The 23,769-nt window shown below is 35.0% G+C and overlaps 4 protein-coding genes across 4 annotated transcripts; all 4 read left to right on the forward strand.

The window, feature by feature from the left end:
- Positions 1-920: 920 nt before the first annotated feature.
- LOC123831459 (olfactory receptor 8J1-like) lies at positions 921-1,868 on the forward strand. Its single transcript, XM_045858337.1, has one exon. It carries the CDS (start codon positions 921-923, stop codon positions 1,866-1,868), a length of 948 nt encoding a protein of 315 aa, XP_045714293.1.
- A 6,604-nt stretch (positions 1,869-8,472) lies between these two features.
- LOC123831428 (olfactory receptor 8U1-like) lies at positions 8,473-9,469 on the forward strand. Its single transcript, XM_045858307.1, is given in 2 exon segments — positions 8,473-9,393; positions 9,395-9,469. Coding segments are annotated over 2 exon segments (996 nt in total).
- Positions 9,470-13,447: 3,978 nt separating this feature from the next.
- On the forward strand, positions 13,448-14,407 carry LOC123831466 (olfactory receptor 1044). The gene has a single exon (XM_045858344.1). The coding sequence runs from the start codon at positions 13,448-13,450 to the stop codon at positions 14,405-14,407; it is 960 nt and encodes a 319-aa protein (XP_045714300.1).
- A 4,898-nt stretch (positions 14,408-19,305) lies between these two features.
- Positions 19,306-20,287, forward strand: LOC123831490 (olfactory receptor 5AL1-like). Its single transcript, XM_045858372.1, has one exon. The coding sequence runs from the start codon at positions 19,349-19,351 to the stop codon at positions 20,285-20,287; it is 939 nt and encodes a 312-aa protein (XP_045714328.1). The 5' UTR covers positions 19,306-19,348.
- Positions 20,288-23,769: the final 3,482 nt, after the last annotated feature.

Below are 23,769 nucleotides of genomic sequence, written 5' to 3' on the forward strand. Positions count from 1 at the left end.
TCACAGAATATCTTTAAAATAAATGTTTTCTACTATTACAATAATGAAAAATAATAAAAATGTTAAAAGTGTTAAGAAAAACATTAACTAAAATTAAGGCTGGATATATTTTATAGAATTTTAAAATAATATTATGCAATTATATAAATAAAAATGCTGGTTAAAATAAGAATAGTGGAAAGCATATGAGGATTTGTACAAACTTGTGGGGCAAGAAGGAAAAGAGTTATGAGAGAGAAAAAAAAGGAAGCTGTATCCAGTAAAGCACAGAAATGATGAAATTTTCAGAGATAATTTTTAAAACTGTAAAGATAATCTTAACCTGTCAAATAAACCTGTAGATACACCTCTACGTATTTCTGTTTGAATTAACTACACAGAAAATAAGTAAAAACAGTAAACAAATGTGGATGGTAGAATATGCAAGTTCATCGTGCTAATAGAAGTTACAGATGATAAAAAAAATGGGACAGAATAGTGACTAACACCTACTCTGAAAAGAAAGCAAGAAGTCTCTGATGAAGAAATTATAAGAAGATGTTGAATTATTTTGGAATATACAATTCCTCAAGCTGTTTTCATACTCAGTACAAGGGACATAAGATAAAATGTTTGTTTGCTCGCTAATAATATACTCATAAGTAAATATGATGGTAAAGAAGTAAATCTTCAAAGTTCATGATGCTGGATCATGTGTTTAAATTGACATACTTGCTTTTTTCTCTCTGAAATGATTGGAAAACTTATATATTTGACCTAGAACCTTGAGTTTAATAACTGAGTTAGAATAATACATGATTCAGGAAATCTCTCCCAAGGAATTGCCCCTGCCACTTAAAGGCAGTGCCGGGAAATGGGTCCTTAAACTTTCTAACCACTTCTCCTTTTCTTCTCCAAACAGATGAATTCCACACTTTTTCATGGCTCCTGAAAATTCCACCTGGGTCACTGAGTTTATTCTCACAGGTGTTTCAGACCATCCAGAGCTCCAGATCCCACTGTTCTTTGTTTTCCTGGTCACCTATGGGCTGACCATGGCAGAGAACCTGGGCATCATCACCCTCACCAGTGTCGACTCTCAACTTCAGACCCCCATGTACTTTTTCCTCCGGCACTTGGCCGTGGTCAATCTTGGCAACTCTACTGTCATTGCCCCTAAAATGCTGATCAATTTCTTAGCAACGAAGAAAACCATCTCATACTATGAATGTGCCACCCAACTGGGAGGGTTTTTGGTTTTCATTGTAGCTGAGGTTTCCATGTTAGCTGTGATGGCCTATGACCGGTACGTGGCCATTTGTAACCCCCTGCTCTACATGGTGGTTTTATCTCACCAGGTCTGCCTTCTGCTCGTGTCCCTCACTTACCTCTACAGCTTTTCCACAGCTATTGTGACGTCATCGTCTGTGTTCTCTGTGTCTTACTGCTCTTCCAATGTAATCAATCATTTCTACTGTGACAGTGTCCCTCTGTTAGCATTGTCCTGCTCTGATACTTCCTTTCCAGAAATGGTCATTTTTGTATCTGCAGGTACAAACTTGGTTTGTTCCATGACTATAGTTCTAGTGTCTTATTTCAATATTGTTCTGTCCATTTTAAGGATACGTTCATCAGAAGGAAGGAAAAAAGCCTTTTCCACATGTGCTTCGCATATGACAGCAGTCATAGTGTTTTATGGGACACTATTATTCATGTATTTGCAGCCTCGAAGTAGCCATTCATTGGACACGGATAAAATGGCTTCCGTGTTTTACACACTTGTGATCCCCATGCTGAATCCCATGATCTATAGCCTGAGGAATAAGGACGTGAAGGCTGCCTTAAAGAGATTTCTGACCAATGTGTGCTGTTCTATTAAATCAATGTAATTTCAGGATCTGTAAGTAAAGGGAGAGATGGGTAAGATAGGCTGCCATTGTGTCAGAGAAAACAAAGGTCAGGGGGTAACTTACAGGTTTTCAAGTAATCCTGGAAATTAAAAGGGGCTAGGATTTGGGAATTAAAAAAATAAACTAAATGTCTTGTAGTCTAGAAATATACAGAAATAACACTTAGAAATATACAGAAATATACACTTAGAAATACACAGAAACTAGGTAACTTTGTTAAGGAGTATGCAGGTAGCTAGATTGAAAGAAGTATTTTTAGGAGTCAGGAGAATCTAAGTTAACAACAATTAAATAAGTTAAAACTAAGCAATAATATATAGAGGAGAGAAGTAAGTCAATCTTTTTTAATTTTTTACTTCTTTTTTTATTCCTGGATATGTTCGGGTACAATGGATCATTTTATCTTGCAGAATTGTAATTACAGATGGCTAAAAACCTTCTTACAGCTAAGTCAGCAAAATTAAAGTGATAGTTTATTTAAAATAAAACTAACTCTTTCTTAATATCATTTGAATGAAAAATATACAGTACCAGTGAGTTTGTATTCTAAATGCTAACCAATATATGGTGGCAATGATTTGTATTCCAATTCATATAATTTATACAACTTTTTAATAAAAGACACATAATATCATCATTTAATATGCCTCATTCTGTGTACTATTTGATAAACTTTGTGCATAAATTCTAAAAAGTTTCCTTTTTAAATATGAAATGTACTGCGTTGTGACTTGCCATATCAGAATTGGGTCAACCAATGTGACAATAAATTAATGGAGTGTTATTATTTATATAGTGCACTTAACTATGCTGAGCATTTCCAATAAAGAAGAACAATAATCCTTCTTCAAATTAATTTACCAAAAATATGTAGAGCTCTAGATAAACCATGTACCTGATGCATTAAGACTATCCTAGAAAATATTGTATTTCATTTGGACCCTTGAGTATAGAGAGAATGATAAATGCTCAGTGCTTAATGATAAAGTGTATTATGTCCATTAAAATATCATGCACAAACTAACAATGCTATGAGTACTACTTTATTTATAAGGATATTCTAAATATCTTTCCTACTCTTCCAAAGTTTCTTCGTAAAACCATTAAGTAAGTACTCACCAATCTTATTTGTTTTATACCTCCTCTGTCCTGTGGATCAGAGTACTTGGGTTTCAGTAATTACTTGTCACATTTTTTAAAAAGATGATGTCTAGAGTAAATAGATGATGAACAATGAATTTACTAACCTATTATTGTATAGACCCTAGTATTATATTTTACATAGAAAAAGGAGATCTTGCTTAAAGATTACTATTTTTAAAAAGAAATGAGAGAAAGAAAATCTTCTTATACTGTCAATCAAAAGTAATATTGTTTTATGCCAAACAACATGATGTGAGGCAAAAAGTGGCATCAAGGATGGAAAGGTCAAATGTCAATAAGAGAACGGGGTGGGGAACAGGTGGAAAGCATGAAGACATTTTGGTACCCTTGTGCCCTGGGCTCTATGTCTTCATAGCCTTCATAACATATGTTATATGTATGTACAGCCTAAACATCTCTTAAGGACCACAGATTATTAGAAATATAATACCGGACTATCATATTACAATTACAAGCAATGTGACACAAGAAGACTGTGTAGTATTTCTGAATTATGACTTGAGCATCTTAACCACAGAGGGAGGCAAAAATAAAAAACCAGAAACCAACATATCAGACTCATAAAACTGCCCTAAAAGCTTAGTTGCTTCTCATGTTCAATAGGGACTGACACCATTTATTGTTATCTACTTATGACAACAGAGACGAACTACAAGACCTCAAGTATACAACAAGAGTAAGATTATGACCATCAAGGGAGGTGTGGGAAGGTAGAAGAGAATATGGGGGGATACATGGTGATAGAAGAAGACTTGACCTTGGGTGATGAACATACAATACAATATACAGATTACGTTTTATAGAATTGTGCACTGGAAACCTATGTAATTTTATTAACCAATGTCACCTCAGTAAATTCAATAAAAAAAGAAAGATTATGACCCACAAAAAAGCAAAGTTGAAACAATTTCTAAACTGGCATCAAATGTCATCACATTTCCTAAAACAGGAAGATAAGAAAAGCTAAGAATCAAAAGTTTTGCATCACCTGTTATGACCAGTTTTGACACAAAGAATTCATTTCTGATTTATAAATTAATTTATGTGAACAGACTTAACTAAAATAATTAAAATGGTTTCACTCATATGTGGAATCTAATGAACAAACTGAACTAACAAGCAAAACAGACAGACTCACAGATGGAGAGCAGATGACAGCTAGAGGGGAGGGTGGCTAGGGATGGAGGGATTGAGTAAAAAGGAAAAAGGACTCATGGACATGGACAACAGCGTGGTGATTGCTGGGGGAAGAGATTATAAGGGGACTAAATGGTAATGGAAAAAATAACAAAGATTTAATTTAAAAAATTTAAGTGCACATTGCTAAACAAAAGAAACCAGCCTAAAAAGACTATATTATTTATATGACATGCAAAAGGCAGAACTAAAAAGATGGTAAACAGATCTTTAATAATGCTTCTATAAAAAAATGAATTCTGAAAGGGATGTGTTGTATGAAATTTGATTTCATCTGTATTGAAATAGAGTTCACAGACAAATTTGGGGTTCCCAGGACTGCACTTTTCTATTGTTGTCATAATCATTTTCTAAGCATAAAAAATCTCTAATTTATCAGTAAGATAAGAGTTTTCCCTTAATTACATGTAGGCTCAAAGAGCTTGTCCAGAGACATAACTAATGTTTCTAAGGCTTTTTTTATTGTTTTCTGTTTTTGTTTTAAATATTGTACCACATACAATGATCAAGCATCCAATACCAAATCATAGCATTTTATAACAAGGCACAAGCAGAACAGACATTTTGCCAATTGTACCAGATGTTTCCCAGGTGCAAAGACTAGGAGAGGGGCAATAGAAGAGGGTATATTTATTAAAGAGTTATTATCTGGAACATAGAGTTTAAACATATATAATTCTTATCTTGATCATAACTTATACAATTGATCTAGGTTGTGATTTCTAAGCATCTTCTATATTTTCTCTTTTAATCAAAGTGTCCTGTTCATATACCATAAAAAAGAATGTAAGATTCTATCCTTCCCTCCCTTAGATTGTAATCCAGTTTTATAATGAAAGATTTTTTTAAACGAAAAGTAAGGGCAAATTTTAAATTCGTAATCACTATATAAAAACACAAATCCACCCATTTTCCCAACACACTAATTTGACAATACATTTCTTATTCATCATCTAGTTTGGAGTGACTAGGCTGCCAGCTAATGCACAAAACTTTTACCTAATGTCCTGTGCACACAGGATGGAGGGGCAGCCCTTGGAGAAACTGGATACACATTTCACAGAAAGGTATCTGTCACATTTTGTAAAAGGTAATTCTTGTCTGCTTTTAAAAGTGAAATCTGATGACTGACACTGATAATCTACAACAAAAATAATTTTAAAAAATAACCATAATATTTTAAGAGTTAGGAGAATCTTAAAGCAATAATGTTATGCTCCAGGCAGAGCTGTAGATACAAAGTTCTTCAAAAATAGGGAATTCGATGAATAAATCTTCAGCCTTCCTCAGCATCCTGGGGGAGCTGGGACTGTACTTTTCCTGATGATTTTGCTTGCATCTTGCATCATGTTTTGAGGTAAGATCCTTTGGGACAGAGACATTGACAAAGCTATGGAGTCATCTGCTAACCAGAACCATTATGAGGAGACACAGGAGCACCCTCTATGCAGGTAGGTTAGCGAGGATATTTTAAAATGGTGGCTTTTACTCACTGATGTGAAATAACATTGCTATAGTAGCTGAAGATGAAATTTTAAAAATTAAAGATGAAATACAATGGGCTAGAATAAACAAGTTTGAAGTACATTTTGTAGGTTAAAGATAAACAGCGTTTTCTCTGATTTTATATTTGTCTTGATGAAAGTATCATCTAGGTTTAAAACTGAAGGACTGGAAGAAAGTGAAGAGATAACTTCTACAAATCACTTTTCTAACTTGAGTTTCAATACATCCTAGTGATTTTCCCAAGCTCATGTAGTTAATTAAAGTCAGAACCAGGTCTAGAAGTTAAGGTTGAATAAGCATTATTGTATTCATATATTTAGGATCTATAGAAATTATACATGTACTTAATTCCATTTTTTGCATGTTCTCTATTTGAAACCTTCTTTGCCTTAATTATTTCCCTATTGTTTTCAATAATGTTTTCCCAGGGAAACATTATCTCTACCAAGTCTCCTTAAAGTCTTCAAGTTACAGGGCCTCCTCTCATACATTCCCTTTGTATCCAGCACTTAGCTCCATCAGATTATTAGAGCTCACTATTCTCAACTTGTTTGATTGCTATCTTTCTCTTCTTGCACTGTAAGCTTCTTGATGGCTGAACTCTGACCATTATTTGTTGTCACCCCAAAACCCAGAAAGATATTTAATACATAAGAAACAGTCAATCAAGATTATTTTTTAAATATTTTATTTTTATTGTGTTCTTTCCATTACCATTTAGTTCCCTTATACTCCCTCTGCCCAGCAATCATCACACTGTTGTCCATGTGCATGAGTCTTTCTTCCTTTTTTAGTCCTTTCAGCCCCTAAGTCCCCACTAGCTGTCATTCTGCTCTCCATCTATGAGTCTGTCCCCATTTTCTATTTAATGCATACAAAATTGCAAATTAGGTATTGACTTATATTGCTCATACATATTATCTATAAATGTATATAAATCTAAATATATACATATATACTTAGGTTACAGAACATAAAAATTCCAGTTTAGAATCTATAAGGAAGTTTGGAAAAAGCAGGCATATGATTGACCAAATTATAAACTATGTCAAACCATGCTTTCTAGATTGATAGTAGGTAGAGTTTTTACTCAGGATTAGTGCCAACTGTGTTAGACAAAGGTCACCACTATGTTCCTATGGATATTTTCCAAAGCAAAGAATATGACTTAAGAATGAGGAGAAAAAATATTTAAGTATAATTATCATGATATGAATCTTAATCTTAAATTAGTCTTTTATCCTATACTACCTAACATTTAGAAGAGACTACAATAGTAAGTAAATAAGTAAGTAAGTAAATGAATAAAGCAGCATGACCCTCAATCATAAAGTATTTAACATCTATCCAGGGAAGCAGTATGGAAACAGATGACTGCTACAAATGTGAGAAGAAATATAAGTGACGTGTGTCTACAGTGATTCTAGAACACAGATATAAGCTGTGGTAACTCAACATGGGAAGCAGTTCTTCAAAGAGGAAGTGATATTTCAATAGGCCTTAAAGGATAAATAGAATTTTTCTTTCAACCATTTTTTTTTGATAGGGAAAGGGACTAGGAATGGTGAGGACAAAGTTAGAGAAGCAGAGAAGGTATATTGTTATCAATTAATGGAGACCAGTTATATTAATTGAACCAATGGAAGTCCACTAATGTTAGGAGAGTTGAATAAAGTTGGGGTTATAAAATTGTTCAGGGACAAGACTGTGAAAAGTCACACATGATTTCAAATGTAATTCATATTTTATTTTTTACAAATCAAAATGGTTAGTGTGTACAGATGTCAAGATATTTTTGTTTTGGAAGTAGAAAAAACAAATGAGAGAAAAACAGATGAGAAAACTATAGAAAATTTGGATAAAACTTTCTTTCTTTCCAGTTTAGTCTATTGTCTGCTTTTTCAGGGCTCTATCTTCAGACTCTAGTGTCTGAAAATTAATATTTCCAATACATGTTATTGAATAAGGAAATGAGTAATTTGAAATAGACTCCTAAGGAGGCAGCAATTAGGCATAAACAAGAAAAATGTTAAGAATAGAGCATGCAAATCAAGTGGGACATGACTCTTGGAGCTATTTATAAGTAAACTCCTTATCTACTTGTATTAGGGAAATGGTAATGGTGTTCTGCAGATAAAGTGTAGCTTTTGAAACTGTGTAACTACTAGTAGATTATGAGTTCATTTTTTAAGAATCTAGATCAGTATTATTTGATATAAATTAAACAGAACAGAATGTATTAGAGCACAAAAGAGCGCACAAGAGCATACAAGGGTTCTTGACAGCATTAGGACAATGTGGAATTGTGTCTGCACAGGTACAATGACATCTGTCAAAACGATGCCACTATAGATTTGTCTTCCTTTATGCTATGTTAACATTTTCCAGTAAAACGATAGCTTACACATTTTAACAAGGCAGCTTATAGTTTTCAATACCTCACTGAATAAGACCTTTGAATAGAAGCCAAGGCAATGCGGACTGTTCTACAGCAGCCACCTTTGTATATACAATGGATTTGAAAGAAGAGATGTGTGCCTGCCCCACACATATCTCTGTCCCCTCTCCATCCTGTTCCCAGAATACCAATCTGATACCACTCTCTATTAGCAACAAAATCCCTACAGAGTATTCAAGTATAAAAGCACCATGTATGATAATGCAACTTGACTTTCCCTCTTTCCCCTACTTCCTCATGCAGATACCTTGAAGAGATATGGCACAGATCAACTGCACCCAAGTAAAGGAGTTTATTCTCACGGGCCTCACAAACCAAAAGGAGTTGAAGATACCGCTCTTTCTGGTTTTTTTAACTATCTACCTCTTCACAGTAGTAGGCAATCTAGGTTTAATTTTAGTCATTAGAATAGATGCAAGACTCAACACACCAATGTATTTCTTCCTTAGCAACCTGGCTTTTGTTGATTTTTGTTATACGTCAGTCATTACACCCAAAATGCTTGGGAACTTCTTGTACAAAAAAAATATTATTTCATTCTATGAATGTGCTACTCAGTTAGGTTGTTTTCTCACTTTCATGGTATCTGAGTGTTTGCTACTTGCTTCCATGGCCTATGACCGATATGTGGCCATTTGTAACCCTCTCCTCTATAAGGTTGTAATGTCCCCAGGGATCTGCATTCAGCTGGTGGCTGTCCCCTATAGCTATAGCTTCCTAATGGCACTTTTTCATACCATCCTCACCTTTCGTCTCTCCTATTGCCACTCTAATGTCATCAATCATTTCTACTGTGATGACATGCCCCTCCTCAGGCTAACTTGCTCAGACACTCATTCCAAACAGCTATGGATCTTTACCTGTGCTGGTATTACATTCATTTCCTCTGTTCTGATTGTCTTTGTCTCTTATGTGTATATTATTTCTGCCATTCTGAGGATCCGCTCAGCTGAGGGGAGGCGCAAGGCTTTCTCCACATGTGGCTCCCACATGCTGGCGGTCACCATATTCTATGGGACCCTGATCTTCATGTACTTACAGCCAAGCTCTCACCATTCCCTGGACACAGATAAGATGGCCTCTGTCTTCTACACAGTGATCATTCCTATGCTGAACCCCTTGATCTACAGCCTTCGGAACAAGGAGGTAAAAAACGCCCTGAAGAAAGCCACCATCAGTAGAAAGAAACCGGACTTCTGTGTTCCTGAAGTTTAAAAAATGGTTTGGCTCTACAAAAGTGTCTTATCCTTCATGATCTGTTTTCTCCTCTAGTAATCACACTAGCAGATATCTTATTCTCAGCTGGTTCTCAATAAAGATTTGTTCTCTGCAAAATGAAATCATTCTCCAAATTCTTTGTAAGCAAGTTTGGCTTAAAATAATAATTTGTGTTTAGCAAGCATCATAAGAATTTACACTGTGTTATTTCTCAAGTGAAAAAAATTGCATATTAAAATTCCATGATCTCATCTGTTAGTTACATAACTAGTTGCGGGCCAAGAAGATACAAAGTGAAGGCTCTTGGAACACCAAGTTTAGGCTTATAAGAGTATTTAAATAATATATTTATGAATGCTTTAATAACATATTTCCGATTAAATGCCAAGAGAACACTGTAAACTAATGGTGTCACCAGGAGTGATTCTTCGTCCAGGGAACACTGGGCAATGTCTGCAAACAGTATTGATTTTCATCATGACAAGGCGTGTAAAGGACAACCTTTGCTATCTAGAGGGTTGAGGCCAGGGTGTTGCTGTTTAACCTACCAGGCACAGGAGAACCTCTCACACAGAAGCTTATCCAGCCCAAAATGGTAGCAGTGTCAAGGTCGAGAAAGCCTGCCCTCAACAGTTGTTTCCTAAACAATTATTGAGGCAATAATCTCATTCTAAAGGGGAAGTTGTAACTGTACTGTTCCTCAGAACCAGAGACAATGTTAATTGATCCCCAGCCTGCCTTGGGGTCCCTGTAGGTTCTGGTGATCTTACTTGCATCAAACTCCTAAGTGTGATCCCTGGAGATAGAGTCTCTGACAAAACCTAGCAGTTTGTTGCTGCCAAAACACATTTGCAGAAGAAGTAGGAATGCCAACTACTCAGGTAGATTCATAGGCTGTATTTTAAAGTTGGGATCAAGTTAGACTTTTTATAAAAAAATAATTAGAAGAGAATGAATGTTTTTAATAAAACATTTTAAGTTGTATTTTCTGAAAATAGAGTAAGGAGTGTTTTTTCTAATGTTATTTCTCTCTCTCTCTCTCTCTCTATATATATACACACACACACATATGTATATATATGATATTATATAAAATATAGCTCTTATTAGTTTGAAATGAAAATAAGACTTGAGCTCTCCAAGATAGAATCTATTATACTGTTTGGATAAGTTAAGCACCAAATTTACTAGATTATAATCTATACCAAAACTCTTCTCATTTTTGCAAAAGCTAATAATTGTACTTATGAAGAGAAGTGAAAATATTGAAACCAAGTCATCAATGTGTCCCTTAACAAATTGAAGTAAAGGACATTAATTATGAGCAAAGGGAATGAATATTAAAAGACTATTACAAAAATTAATCTTTAACTCTCCATCACCAAGCATCTACAAAAGGCTGTATTAGGAAATGTATGAAAAGTCATGACTTATGCCCATGAAGTCTACATTCTATCAAGAGAAGAAATGTGGAAACAGATGGTTGCTGTAAGTGTGAAATGTTATGGAAATGAGTTATGTGTAAAACATTTCTTGAACACAAGGAAGAAAACTGTTAGATATCAGAGCCTGGGAATTAGAAATGAGGGAGGTTTTTATAGGAGAGGTGGGATTTCAGTAGGCCTTGAAGGATAATTAGTTTTCCCTTCAACTCTTCATTCTCCACACAACCTGTTATGGTAGAGATGAGAAGAGAAACAAGCACATATGAAAGGAGGGAAATGTATACGGGCATGTAGCAGTCAGAGGCTGCAAAACAATTGTTCTGATTAGATTACTGAGTGTTGGTGGTGGCAGAAGAGAAGAGATGTGAGTATAATTTAAATACAAAAATTATATTCAATATGTTATAATTTTTAAAAAGAAATATTTGGGTTAGATGGTAAAAGGACGTGCACAATGAGCTTTCAAGTTATTTGCACACGTGTGCCTCAAGATCAGCGGAGATAAATTGCTGAAGATCTTAGAGCTGCCGAGCAGGGAGGCTTCTCCCGGTGTCTTGGGACTTGGAAACCAAACTTCCAGTCAAGTTGTTGCTTGTTTGTTTCAAAATGAATTTTAAGTACTTGAGGGATCACAGTTTGGTCTTTTAAAATCTTTAATGTCCTACCTATCACAGGGTGGTAATCGGCAGCAATGATCAGTGTTAGTGTATTCATTGTCTTCAGATAAATGCCCAGAAGTGGAATTGCCAGATCACATGGTAGTTAAGTTCTCCATTTGTGTGAGGAAACTCCATACTGTTTTCTTTACTGTTTGTAGCAATTTACATTCCATCAATAGTGTGCATGTTCTTTTTTCTCTATATTCTTGCCAACCCCTGTTATTTCTTGTCTTTTTGATAATAGCTCTTCTAACAGGTGTGAGGAGATATCTCATTGTGGCTTTGATTTTCATTTCCCTGATGACTAGTGATGACCAGTGACCATCTTTTCATGTGCCTATTAGCCATCTGTATGTTTTCTTTGGAAACATGTCTAGTATCTAGATCTTCTGCCCATTTGTTAATTGAATTATTTAGGTGCTTTTTCTTTTGCTATTGAGTTGTATGAGTTTTTTATATATTTTGGTGGATATCAAATCTTTATCATATAAGTGATTTAAAAATATTGTCTCTCATATGACAGGTTGCATGAGAACTTTTTGAGATTACCTGAGTAAGAGATGCTGCATATAAAGATGGGGAATATTAGTTATTTTATCTGTCCTATATACCAAGTCATGTCCATTGTGTACAAAGCAAGTTATTATTAGTTTCTGCAAAATTGCATTTAATATTTCATATGGAGAAAGAGAAAGGTGACAATGACATTATAAATTTAGTAACAGAATCTTTATTTCTTATGTATTATTATCCTGTCCTAAACTAAAGCTTACATTAATGGTCATATCCCATTTATGAACAATAGTTCAAAAGACATGAAAACATATGAAGAGATTTCATTTAAAATAATATAGTCTAGAAATAAAAATTAATGTAAAACATAATCCAAAACTATATGTTTTTAAATAAATGACAAATTGGTAGGAGTCATATATATATATCCATATAAATCTATTAGAAAGCAGGTCTCACTTTTATTTCAATTAAGCAAATGTTTTTAAAATGTGCTGATCTTCATTGCTTTTCATCAGGTAAGCTGCTGATTTACATATAGAGATATCTGTGAAATATTATAACAAGAAGCATTTGTAGAAATTTAGGCATGAGGGGACAGAATAAACTGGGCATGTTGAGATTATAGTGGCTGGTGGGCTCCTGCATCAGAAATACACAAGGTTGAACTCCAGCTGTGCTGCAGACTCCCTGGCTGAGCTCACTCCAGGACTTATCCTCTCAGACACAGCTCTCCCTCATCTGTAAAATGGACATAGTAAGCCAGGAAATAAATAAACACCTATAAAACATGTTACTGTGTTTTTCACAAAGTTATCCTTTTTGAGTATTTGCATTATGCACACAATTAAGAGGATTCTGTGGCAACCAAAAACGGTGAGCTCTCCACAGTAAGGAATGAGCGTAGAACAGACAGACAACATTCTGCATCTGTCGGCTCGGCTGCAACGTGGGGTTTATAAAACGGGCACAGTGACGGATTTGTCAGAACACTGTCACTACAGAAGATTCATTTTTCCTTTGAGTTATTAATGTTAAGACTTTTAAAATACCAATTATAGTTTCCAAGTTTTGATAAATTAGTATTAAATTTTAAATAATGTAATGTTCAAGAGCTTGGAAAAGAGAGCCAGTCTGGACTAAATCTTACCATACAGCTCAACTTTATAAATGCAGTTGATGTGGGTGAAAGAAACAAGTCTTTCTTCTAAAATATGTATTTTTGCCCTTGTCTCATCCCAGAGTCCAAGTATACTACTAATCACTTTAATATTAGTATTTTCACATTAATAATACCATTGATTTTCAGTATGCTGAGATTTAAAAAAAGTATTAAGGTTGAAAGGTTAATTTAATTAACATGGATTCTCCTCTCTCCATCCAGACACAATGAAATCCATGGCCCAGATCAACTGCACTCAGGTTAAGGAGTTTATTCTCATGGGCCTCACAGATCGTCAGGACTTGAAGATGCCTCTCTTTGTGGTTTTCTTAACTATCTACCTCTTCACAGTCGTGGGCAACCTGGGTTTGATCCTAGTCATTAGAACAGATGCAAGACTCAACACACCAATGTATTTCTTCCTTAGCAACCTGGCTTTTGTCGATTTTTGTTATACGTCAGTCATTACACCCAAAATGCTTGGGAACTTCTTGTACAAACAAAATGTCATCTCCTTCAATGCCTGTGCTGCTCAGTTAGGCTGTTTCCTGGCATTTATGACAGCTGAATGCTTGCTGCTCGCTTCCATGGCCTATGACCGATATGTGGCCATTTGTAACCCCCTCCTCTACATGGTCGTAATGTCTCCAGGGATCTGTATTCAGCTGGTGGCTGTCCCTTATAGTTACAGCTTCCTGGTTGCACTGTTTCATGCTATCCTCACCTTTCGTCTCTCCTATTGCCATTCTAATGTCATCAATCATTTCTACTGTGATGACATGCCCCTCCTCAGGCTAACTTGCTCAGACACTCATTCCAAACAGCTATGGATCTTTGTCTGTGCTGGTATCATGTTCATTTCTTCTCTTCTGACTGTTTTTGTCTCTTATGTGTATATTATTTCTGCCATTCTGAGGATCCGCTCAGCTGAGGGCAGGCGCAAGGCTTTCTCCACATGCGGCTCCCACATGCTGGCGGTCACCATATTCTATGGGACCCTGATCTTCATGTACTTACAGCCAAGCTCTCACCATTCCCTGGACACAGATAAGATGGCCTCTGTCTTCTACACAGTGATCATTCCTATGCTGAACCCCTTGATCTACAGCCTTCGGAACAAGGAAGTGAAAGACGCCCTGAAGAAAGTCGTCATCAGTAGAAACAAGGCTTTACTGTTCATGAAATTAAGAAAGTGACTTACGCAAGTAAAAAGGTTTTCTGTTTGTGGTCTAATGTTTTTACTATCAGAAAATACCAGAATGTCTAGTCTTTTAAAAAAAAATTGGGGGCTTACATTGGTTAATAAGATTATATATGTTTCAAGTGTATATTTCTATGATACATAATCTTCATATTGCCTTGTGTGTCCACCACCCAAAGTCAAATCTTCTTCCATCACCATAGATTTGACCCCCTCTGCCCTCTACGCTCTCACCACCCTTCCCTCTGGTAAGGACCATATTGTTGTCTGTGTCTATGAGTTTTTGTTTGTTTTTCTTGTTTGTTCATTTGTTGCATTTTTATATCCCACATATAAGTAAAATCAGATGGTTCTTAACTTTTTCTGTCTGACTTATTTAACTTAACATGATATTCTCAAGGTCCATCCATGTTGTTGCAAATGGCAGTATATAAGATCAGTGCTAAAAAGGTCCAGCCATTTTTAATAAAATGAGAATGGTTTGTGCAACATCGATGTAACCTGGCAACCAAGGACAGTGGACTGGAATGCACCTGTGTGAACACTGATGACTTCACTGTACTGGTCAGTGGGGGTGGTAGGTGTCATTGAGTGAGCATGTGTACTGGGTGGCCATCACATTCAAAATTACTGAGCAAATACAGCAATGACTCTGCATAAAATTTCATGTTAAGCTTGAACATTCCTCTGTGGAAACTGCATAATTTTGAAGTCCACAGCTATGGGCCCCTGGTGATTGGCAGCTTCTTCATGACAATGCGTCCACTCATGCATCACGTTTCCTACAGTTTTGTGGCAAAATGTCAAATCACTCAGTCAACACAACCCCCTTACAGCTCAGATTTGATGCCCTCTGATTTCTGGCTTTTCCCAAAACTGAAATCACCTTTGAAAGGGAAGAAGTTTCAACCATTGATGAGACTCAGGAAAATATAATGGGGCATCGAATGATGATTGAAAGAACTCTGTGAGGTCCCAAGGTACGTGTTTTGAAGGGGACTGAGGTGTCATTATCCTATGTATAATGTTTATTGTATCATGGATCTTCTTCAATGAATGTCTCTGCTTTTCAAATTATATGGCTGGATAGCCTCTGGACAGACATTACATATATATATATATATATATATATCATATCTCTTGTATCCAATCATCTTTCAAAAAACATTTTTGTTGTTTTCATGTCCTGGTCTAATCTTAATATTCTGTAAAGATGTTCATTTAGAATAAAATTTCTAAAAGTAACAGTAACCATAAGAATTTACCACCATAATCTCATTTTTCAAATGTAAAATGTATTAAAAATAACAAAGTCTTAAGTTCATAAGAATGTATGCCAATTTCCTAATTTCTCAAATGAAAGAGTGCATAGAAAGCCATTACCTGAATATATAATTAGTTACGGACAGAACAGGGACCAATGTTCAGACTCTTCACTCCTCCAAAACCCTAAATTCAAATCCTCTGGTTGCATCAACAATATCCCAGACTATGCAAAAATGCATAGTCTGAATTTTTTTCTGATTTGTTCATTTCTTGAAAAAAAAATAAAACTTTTTCTTATTTATACAAGTAATAAATTGTCTTCATTAAAGAGAATAGTGCTATATCATAACTTTATTTATATCATTAATTTAACATGTTTTTCTACTTACCTGAAAGTCTGGTATGGTCTCAAAAGACTCTTTGAGAGAACTGCCTTTTTTAATACCTATGAGACTTCATTATGTGTTTTTCAGTTATCTTCAAAAAAATAACAATAATCTAATTCAAGAATAGAATCCCAGGAGGACATCATTCATTCTAAACAAATATAATCAAAATAATTGAAACATTAGACCATTTTTCCAGTGACAAGGATCATATGCAGTTATACTGGGCAAACCTTGGGTAAGTTGGTGATTGTTGATTCACTTACAGCTTATAACACAATGAGCCCAGCAGACACCTCAGCCTAGTGAAAAAAAAAAACACATGCTTCTTGTCACAGAATGGCTTTAGAGTATATGTGGGCTCTCATGAATTTATCGATTAAATAAAATCTTCCTGAGTTGGAAGTCCTTTTAAAGATTGAACAATAGGGGAAAAGGTAATAGTAAAGTATAAGCATTTGCATGTTATCTTTTTTCTTTCCATAAGCTTAAAGACCTGAGTTCTCATCCCAACTCTACTAATGAACTTGAAGGAGCAATTGATAAATGAGAATTACAACACACAACTGATAACTGTGATAGAGTTATAGCTATGGAAATTTGAACATATTTTTCAAATAAATGCAATGATAACTTTATAATTTTTAATCACATAGAAATGGTTTTGAGTTTATGATTCATTCATACCATTTAATGATTTTTTTTAATCTAAGGGTCATACGTATGCTTAATGACAAAAGACTAGAAATATGCTATGCCTAGATAGATATTACATTCAAATAAATATATTTCTTTAAGAAATTCTTAAATCATGGTCCACTTTGATTTTCCTATATATTTTGATGGATCGTAGAGACACAGGGCTAGTCTGATCCACAGGTCTCAATGTTTCTTTCCTCATTTTTTTATTTAAACACATTTACCTCCCATTTGAAGATTTCAGTTGCTCTTATTTTATCACAAAGCTCTTGTAGCAAATTTTGAGTCAGTATTCCATATACCAAAAACTATAATTAAATCAAGGGAATTCATAACCTCTCAGCAGGTTGGTGCATGCACTGTGTCACAGCTGTTGTACTAAAGAGTGTGGATTCCTTGGAGTTTAACTTTAATGTGAACCCTGGGTCTAACATTTGCTACATCAGATCTCAGACGGTTTATTCCATTGATGCATGCCTTGGTTTCTATAGTTACTTGGTTTCTATATGAAGATAAAAAAAGAATATCAGCTGCTAAATTTATTGTTATAGGATTAAAACAGAAAATGGATAAAATGTTTAAGAGCAAAAGGTATTTTAAAATGATAATTGTTATATTTATGCTAGTTTTGAAATGTTGAACATTTAGAAAACTATATGCAGAGCCCATGGACACAAACAATAGCGTGGTGAAGTCCAGGGGAGGGGGAAGTGCGGGCTGGGTAGAAGGGGGCAGAGGAGCAGGGGAAATGGGAGACATCTGTAATAGCTATAACTAAAGAGTTAAAGAGTTTAGCTATAATTGGTAGGCTTAGGTGACTGATTCGTGTGGAGAGTTGTTATTCCAAAATTGTGTAGCTTTTGAATAAAGACTCCTTTGCTTTATCAACAAACCTTTGCCTCTGGAATTTTGCCCAGAGGGTGGTGGTGGGCAGCAAGACGCCACTTGTTGTTATGTAACAAAATGATGTCTCTTTCATCATTTACAGTTGTTTTACAATCTAAAAAAAATTATTCACTGGTGCATATTTTGCCAAAAGACATAGCTAGAAAATCTACAATCTTATTTTTCCTTAATATCAATATTATATGTGAATTTAAAATAATAAAAAATGGAGATGAGAAAGAAGAAAATAAATTGATTATAACAAATAGTATGCCTAAAGTAGTGTTAATGTTTTTATTAAGTTTATTAGTGATTTTGATTAATAAGAGTATATTGGTTTCAAGTGTACAATTTTATGATGCTTTATCTGTATATGGCATTGTGTTCCCACCACCCCAAGTAAAATCTTCTTCTGTCAACATATATTGTATTTGACCCCCTTTACCATTAACTACCCCCCAAATTCCTTCTCCCTGGCAACCACCACACTTGTCTGAGTCTATGAGTTTTTATTTATTTTTCTTGTTTGTTTATTTGTTTGTTACTTTCAGTTTATATCCCACATGTGAGTTAAATCATTTGTTTTTTTTTTTTTTACTTTTTCTGTCTAACTGGTTTCATTTATCATGATATTCTCAAGGTCCATCCATGTTGTCACAAATGTCATTGTTTCATCTTTTCTTAGGGCTGAGTAGTATTGTGTATATGCACCATATCCTCTTTATCCAATCATCTAGTGAAGGATACTTCAGTTGTTCCCATGTCTTAGCCACTATGAATAATGCTGCAGTGAACATTGGGGTGTATATATCTCTGTGAATAAATGTTTTCAAAATTTTTGGAAGAGGGGTTACTGGGTTATATGATAACTCTATTCTTAATTTTTTTGAGGCACCCCTGGCTGTACGAGTTTGCATTCTTGCCAGCAGTGAATGAGGGTCCCGTTAGGCCCGCCCACAAGCTCTCCAACGTATATTACTTATCTTCTTGATAATAGGCATTCTAACAGGTGTGAGGTGGTATTGCATTGTACTTTTGACTTGTATCTCCCTATAGCTAGAGAAGTTGAGCATCTTTTCATATATTAGTTAGCCATTAATATGTCTTCATGGGAAAAATGCTTGTTCAGGTCCTCTGCCCATTTTAATTGGATTGTTTGTTTGTTTGTTTGGTGTTGAGTTGTATGAGTTCTTTATATATTTTGGATATTAACTCCTCGTTAAAGCCGTTTACTGTGACTTTTATTTTATATCTTCCACACCTAATTTTTGTAATTTTTAATGTTCTTAAGAAATGATGAAATTATAATTTTATGAGATAAACTTATGGTTTAAGAAATAATTTTTATATGTGCTATCCAAACTACTTACATTTTTCCTGTTTTTTTTCCTTTATATTTAAAGAAAAGTACAACATAGGCTGTTGTATTGATTGTAAAATTTTAATTGATCCCTTTTTCTTATTTTTACAGTGAATTTCCTATCTTGGAATTTCTGCCTGGACCAAATCCTTTCCCACTGAAATCATAAGTAACATCTACACATAGTTCAGAGGGCCTATTAGGAGTCTGTTTTGAGTGAATTTAACATAACAGAGCACTGTCTCACATTTAATTGATTATATCTTAATAGAGTCAAGATTATTCAGAGCTTGTGCTCCAGAGGCATTTATTGAAGAATTGTTTTTTGGGGTTTTTTTTAATGGCAAAAGGCAATCACTCAGTAGTCACTGAGTTTATCCTCTTGGGCCTAACAGATAATCCAGAGCTTCAAGCCATTCTCTTTTGTGTATTCTTACTGATTTACATAGTTACTGCCTTGGGTAATCTGGGTTTGATTGTGCTAATTCAGGTCAGTCCTCAGCTTCACACACCTATGTATTTTTTCCTCTGTCATCTAGCTTTTGTTGATTTCTATGGTACCTCCGCCATCACACCAAACACCCTTGTGAACTCCTTACGTGAAATTAAAAGTATGTCATTTTATGCATGTGCCACTCAAGTATGTTGCTTTATCACATTTTCAGTTTGGGAATTGTTCATGCTCTCTGTTATGGCATATGATCGGTATGTGGCCATCTGCAACCCTTTACTTTATATAGTTCTCATGCCTAGGAAACTCTGCATTCAAATGGTCACTAGCTCTTATATTTATGGATTCACTGTGGGACTCATACAAGCAGTGGTTACATTCCACATGTCTTTCTGTGACTCTAATGTGGTCAACCAGTTTTACTGTGATGACGTTCCTTTGATTGCTCTGGCCTGTTCTGATACCCAGGTCAAAGAGCTGATGTTGTTAATTATTGCTGGGTTCAATATTTTCTGTTCTCTTACCGTTGTTCTTGTATCCTATGTATTCATTCTCTTTGCCATTATAAGGATCCGTTCTGCTGTAGGAAGACAGAAAGCCTTTTCTACCTGTGCTTCTCACCTGTTTTCTATTACTATATATTATGGGACCCTCAGTTTTATGTACCTTCAGCCCAAGTCAAGCCACTCACTAGATAAAGACAAATTGACCTCAGTGTTCTATGCAGTGGTGATTCCCATGCTAAACCCATTGATCTACAGCTTGAGGAATCAGGAGGTAAAAAATGCTGTGAAAAAAATTATTGAAAAAGTATGTTCTAGTAATTAATAATGAGTTATGTTGTAACTAAAGAAATTCTGGATATGAAGTTAGGAAATTTTAAATCAAGGCTTGTACAGTGATATAGGGCCATTAGGTACAGGAATCTTCATCCTCAGGGACTTTAGTTTCCTGATCTATTTTTCCTTGAAAATAGGTATTTCATCACTTTTGCTTACACATAGTAGATATTTCATCATTATTGGCTTAATTTTTGAATTGTAAAAGAGATAAAATTATCAGCTCTTTTAACCATGAGATGTTTCCACAATGGAGATAAAAATGAAAAACCTTAAAATTATAACTTCATCTTATTTCACTGTGATTTTGAGAATTTTAAGTTTTCTTGAACTACATAAATAATAACGCAAATATCAGGTAAGATTTTCTTCCATAGTTGAACAGGGGAGAAAAATAACAAGGTGCTTGGTTGACAAGTTTTGACTTTAAAACAAGGAAAGTGACCTTACTTTTCACTTTACAACATCCTTATTAATGTGGTTGAACATTTCTTAAAAGAAATGTTTACTTCATTTGCACTTCACTTAGAACTGTTTTTGGTTTACAACAAAACTGACAGGGAAGCAGAGATTTGTCATATACCCCCTACTAACACACATGCACAGTCTCCCCATTATCAACATTATTTACCAGAATATGGTATATTTGTTGCAATTGATAAACCTATAGTGACACACCTTAATCACCCAAGTTTACCTAAGGGTTCACTCATGTTGTACATCATTTGAGTCTGAAAAAAATGTATATTGACAAGTCCATTATTGTAATACTATTCAGAGCACTTTTTACTGCCCTAAAAATCCTCTGTGTTCTGTCTATTCATCTCTCCCCTACCACCCTCGGCCCCAGCAACCACTGATCCTTTTATTGTGTCCATGGTTTTACCTTTTCTAGAATATCATAGAGCTGGATTTACACAATAAGTAGCTTTTGCTTTTACTAAGTAATGTTCATTTAAACTTCCTCCATGTCTTTTCATAGCTTAATAGCTCATTTCTTTTTTTGCACTGAATAATATTCCATTGTCTGGACGTACTACAGTTATTTACCTCTTCACCTACTGAAGAATATCTTTGTTGCTTCCAAGTTTTGACAATTATGTATAAAGCTCCTATGATTGCCCATGGGCAGATTTTTGTGTGGATATATTTTCAACTCATTTAGAACACAATTGCCATATTGTATGGTAAGAATATGTTTATTTCTGTAAGGAAGTGTCAAACTGTCTTGGCTGAACATTTTAACATGATCATTCAAGCACTACCCCTTCTAGACTTTCCTCACATGCAGCCAGCACTTTAGCTATACTGATGCAAGTTCTTAAAATGCCCTGTGAATTTCTGTGTTCCAGATATATTTTCCCTGGAACCATTGTGCATTGGCACCCTTAACTTCTTACAATAATCGGAGTTGATTACCTTATCCAGCACACTAACTCACTCCTTGCCTACTGATCCACTGGTATGAAGTACTCACAGATTTTATACCTTCAGGCCACAATTTCTCCATCTGAAGTAGAAATTCAAATGTTCTACCCACTGCAACAGTTAGCTTTTACCACTGTCCTTCATGGCCACCTCTTAGTGGGACCATAATGAAACAAAAATCCCATTCTGACTATTTTGTGCACAATGTGGTAGTCCTTCTTTGCACTAGGCCCAAATCTTGCTGGGAATTTTTTCAGAGTAGCCTATGAAACCACAGCACCCATTGTCAGAAAGAAATCTGAGAAACAGAGATAAATGATATAAGAATCTGGGCTACTTGTTCATGTAATTTGTTAATGCAATTTCAACCAGATTGTAAATAAATCACTTTCATTTCCAATGGATTGCTATTGTGCCAACCTGAAATTATGAGCTGGAAGATTTTTAACATCTAACACATGATGGAAAACTGATGTTAAATTTTCATTTGGTTTCTTTTTTCTACTAAGGCATGGTAGAATATGGAAAGCTTTTTTATTTCATCAGAAAGTCTGCCTTTGCTCCAAGGTCTGTGTGGTAATGTAGATTTGGACACTCTAAAGGCTCAGACATTATTCTTTTTCAATACGGATATCTCCAATGGCACTGGATCACTTGCAGAACTTCCTCTTTCTCTAGAACTGAATCAAATCAGGGAGTCTGCTGAAATGTTCAATAAAGGCTCAGAGCTATAGGCCCAAGCATAGTATATGTGACCTGGTAAGCCCAAATTATTCCAAAAAGTACCATACATGTTTCTTGGTTATGGTAAATTTGTGGCACAAAATGTGTCCTTTGTTTTGGAGATGTGCGAAGAGTACTATTTATTTAACTTAAAGCAAATGTACAGAAGAAATCACAGGACACTGAATCTTTGTGGGGATTTCTCTGTCCTGACTTCTGACTCCTATATGTTACCAAGGCATCAAGGGATTTTGCCATTCACAAGTCATCAAGGACACTTAGCAACATTCTAGAAGTGTAGTGAACCTACATGTTTTATAAAATATCAATGTGATGAGAATCTTAAAATCAACAAGAAAAAACACAACTCGTTACATATAAGGGTATTCCCATAAGACTGTCAGCTGACTTTTCAACAGAGACTTTGCAGGCCAGAAAGGAGTGGCATGATACATTCAACACGATGAAAGAAGAAAACCTACAAACAAGAATACTGTAACTAGCAAGCTTATCATTCAGAATTGAAGGAGAGATCAAGATTTTCTCAGACAAGCAACAGTTAAATGAGTTCATCACCACTAAACCATCATTACAAGAAATGTTAAAGGGAATTGTTTAAGTGGAAAAGAAAAAAACCAACATGAGAAATAAGAAAATAAATGAAAAAATATCTCACCAGTAAAAGCAAACATATAATAAAGATAATAGACCAACCACTTATAAATGTAGTATGAAAACAATTAAAATGGCAATAAACACACACCTATCGATAATTACTTCAAATAGAAGTTGACTATGTACTCCATTGAAAAAAACATAGAATGACTGAATGTATAGAAAAAAAAAAAAACAAGACCCCTACATATACTGCCTACAGGAGACTCCAGACTGAAAGACACACAGAGACTGAAATAAAGGGATGGAAAAGATATTTCATGAAAATGGAAATGAAAAAAAGGAGAGAACTGGGATAGCAATACTTATATCAGACAAAAAGACTTTAAAACAAAGGCTTTATAAAAAGAGACAAACAAGGACCCAGTGATTCTTTTCTTCAGATAAGCCCCCAAAAGTGGAACAATTCAAAAATATATATGTACTTCTATGTTTACTGAAGCATTATTTACAGTAGCCAAATTATTGAAGCAACCTAAGTATGCATCACTAGAAGAATGGGTAAAGAAAGAGTGGAATATTATACAGCCATGAAAAAGAAATAGATCTTGCCATATGTAACAACATGGATAAACTTAAAGGGTATTATGCTAAGTGAAATTAAGCCAAAGAAAGGAAAATGTTGCATCATTTCACTTATGTGTG

This window comes from Phyllostomus hastatus, unplaced genomic scaffold, assembly GCF_019186645.2.
Source record: "Phyllostomus hastatus isolate PE091 unplaced genomic scaffold, TTU_PhHast_1.1 phas_scaffold_177, whole genome shotgun sequence".
In the NCBI taxonomy this organism is placed as follows: domain Eukaryota; kingdom Metazoa; phylum Chordata; class Mammalia; order Chiroptera; family Phyllostomidae; genus Phyllostomus; species Phyllostomus hastatus.

Coding starts and splice junctions, on each gene's coding strand:
- LOC123831459 (XM_045858337.1), top strand. CDS start 921: ATGGCTCCTGAAAATTCCACCTGGGTCACTGAGTTTATTCTCACAGGT.
- LOC123831490 (XM_045858372.1), top strand. CDS start 19,349: ATGGCAAAAGGCAATCACTCAGTAGTCACTGAGTTTATCCTCTTGGGC.
- LOC123831466 (XM_045858344.1), top strand. CDS start 13,448: ATGGCCCAGATCAACTGCACTCAGGTTAAGGAGTTTATTCTCATGGGC.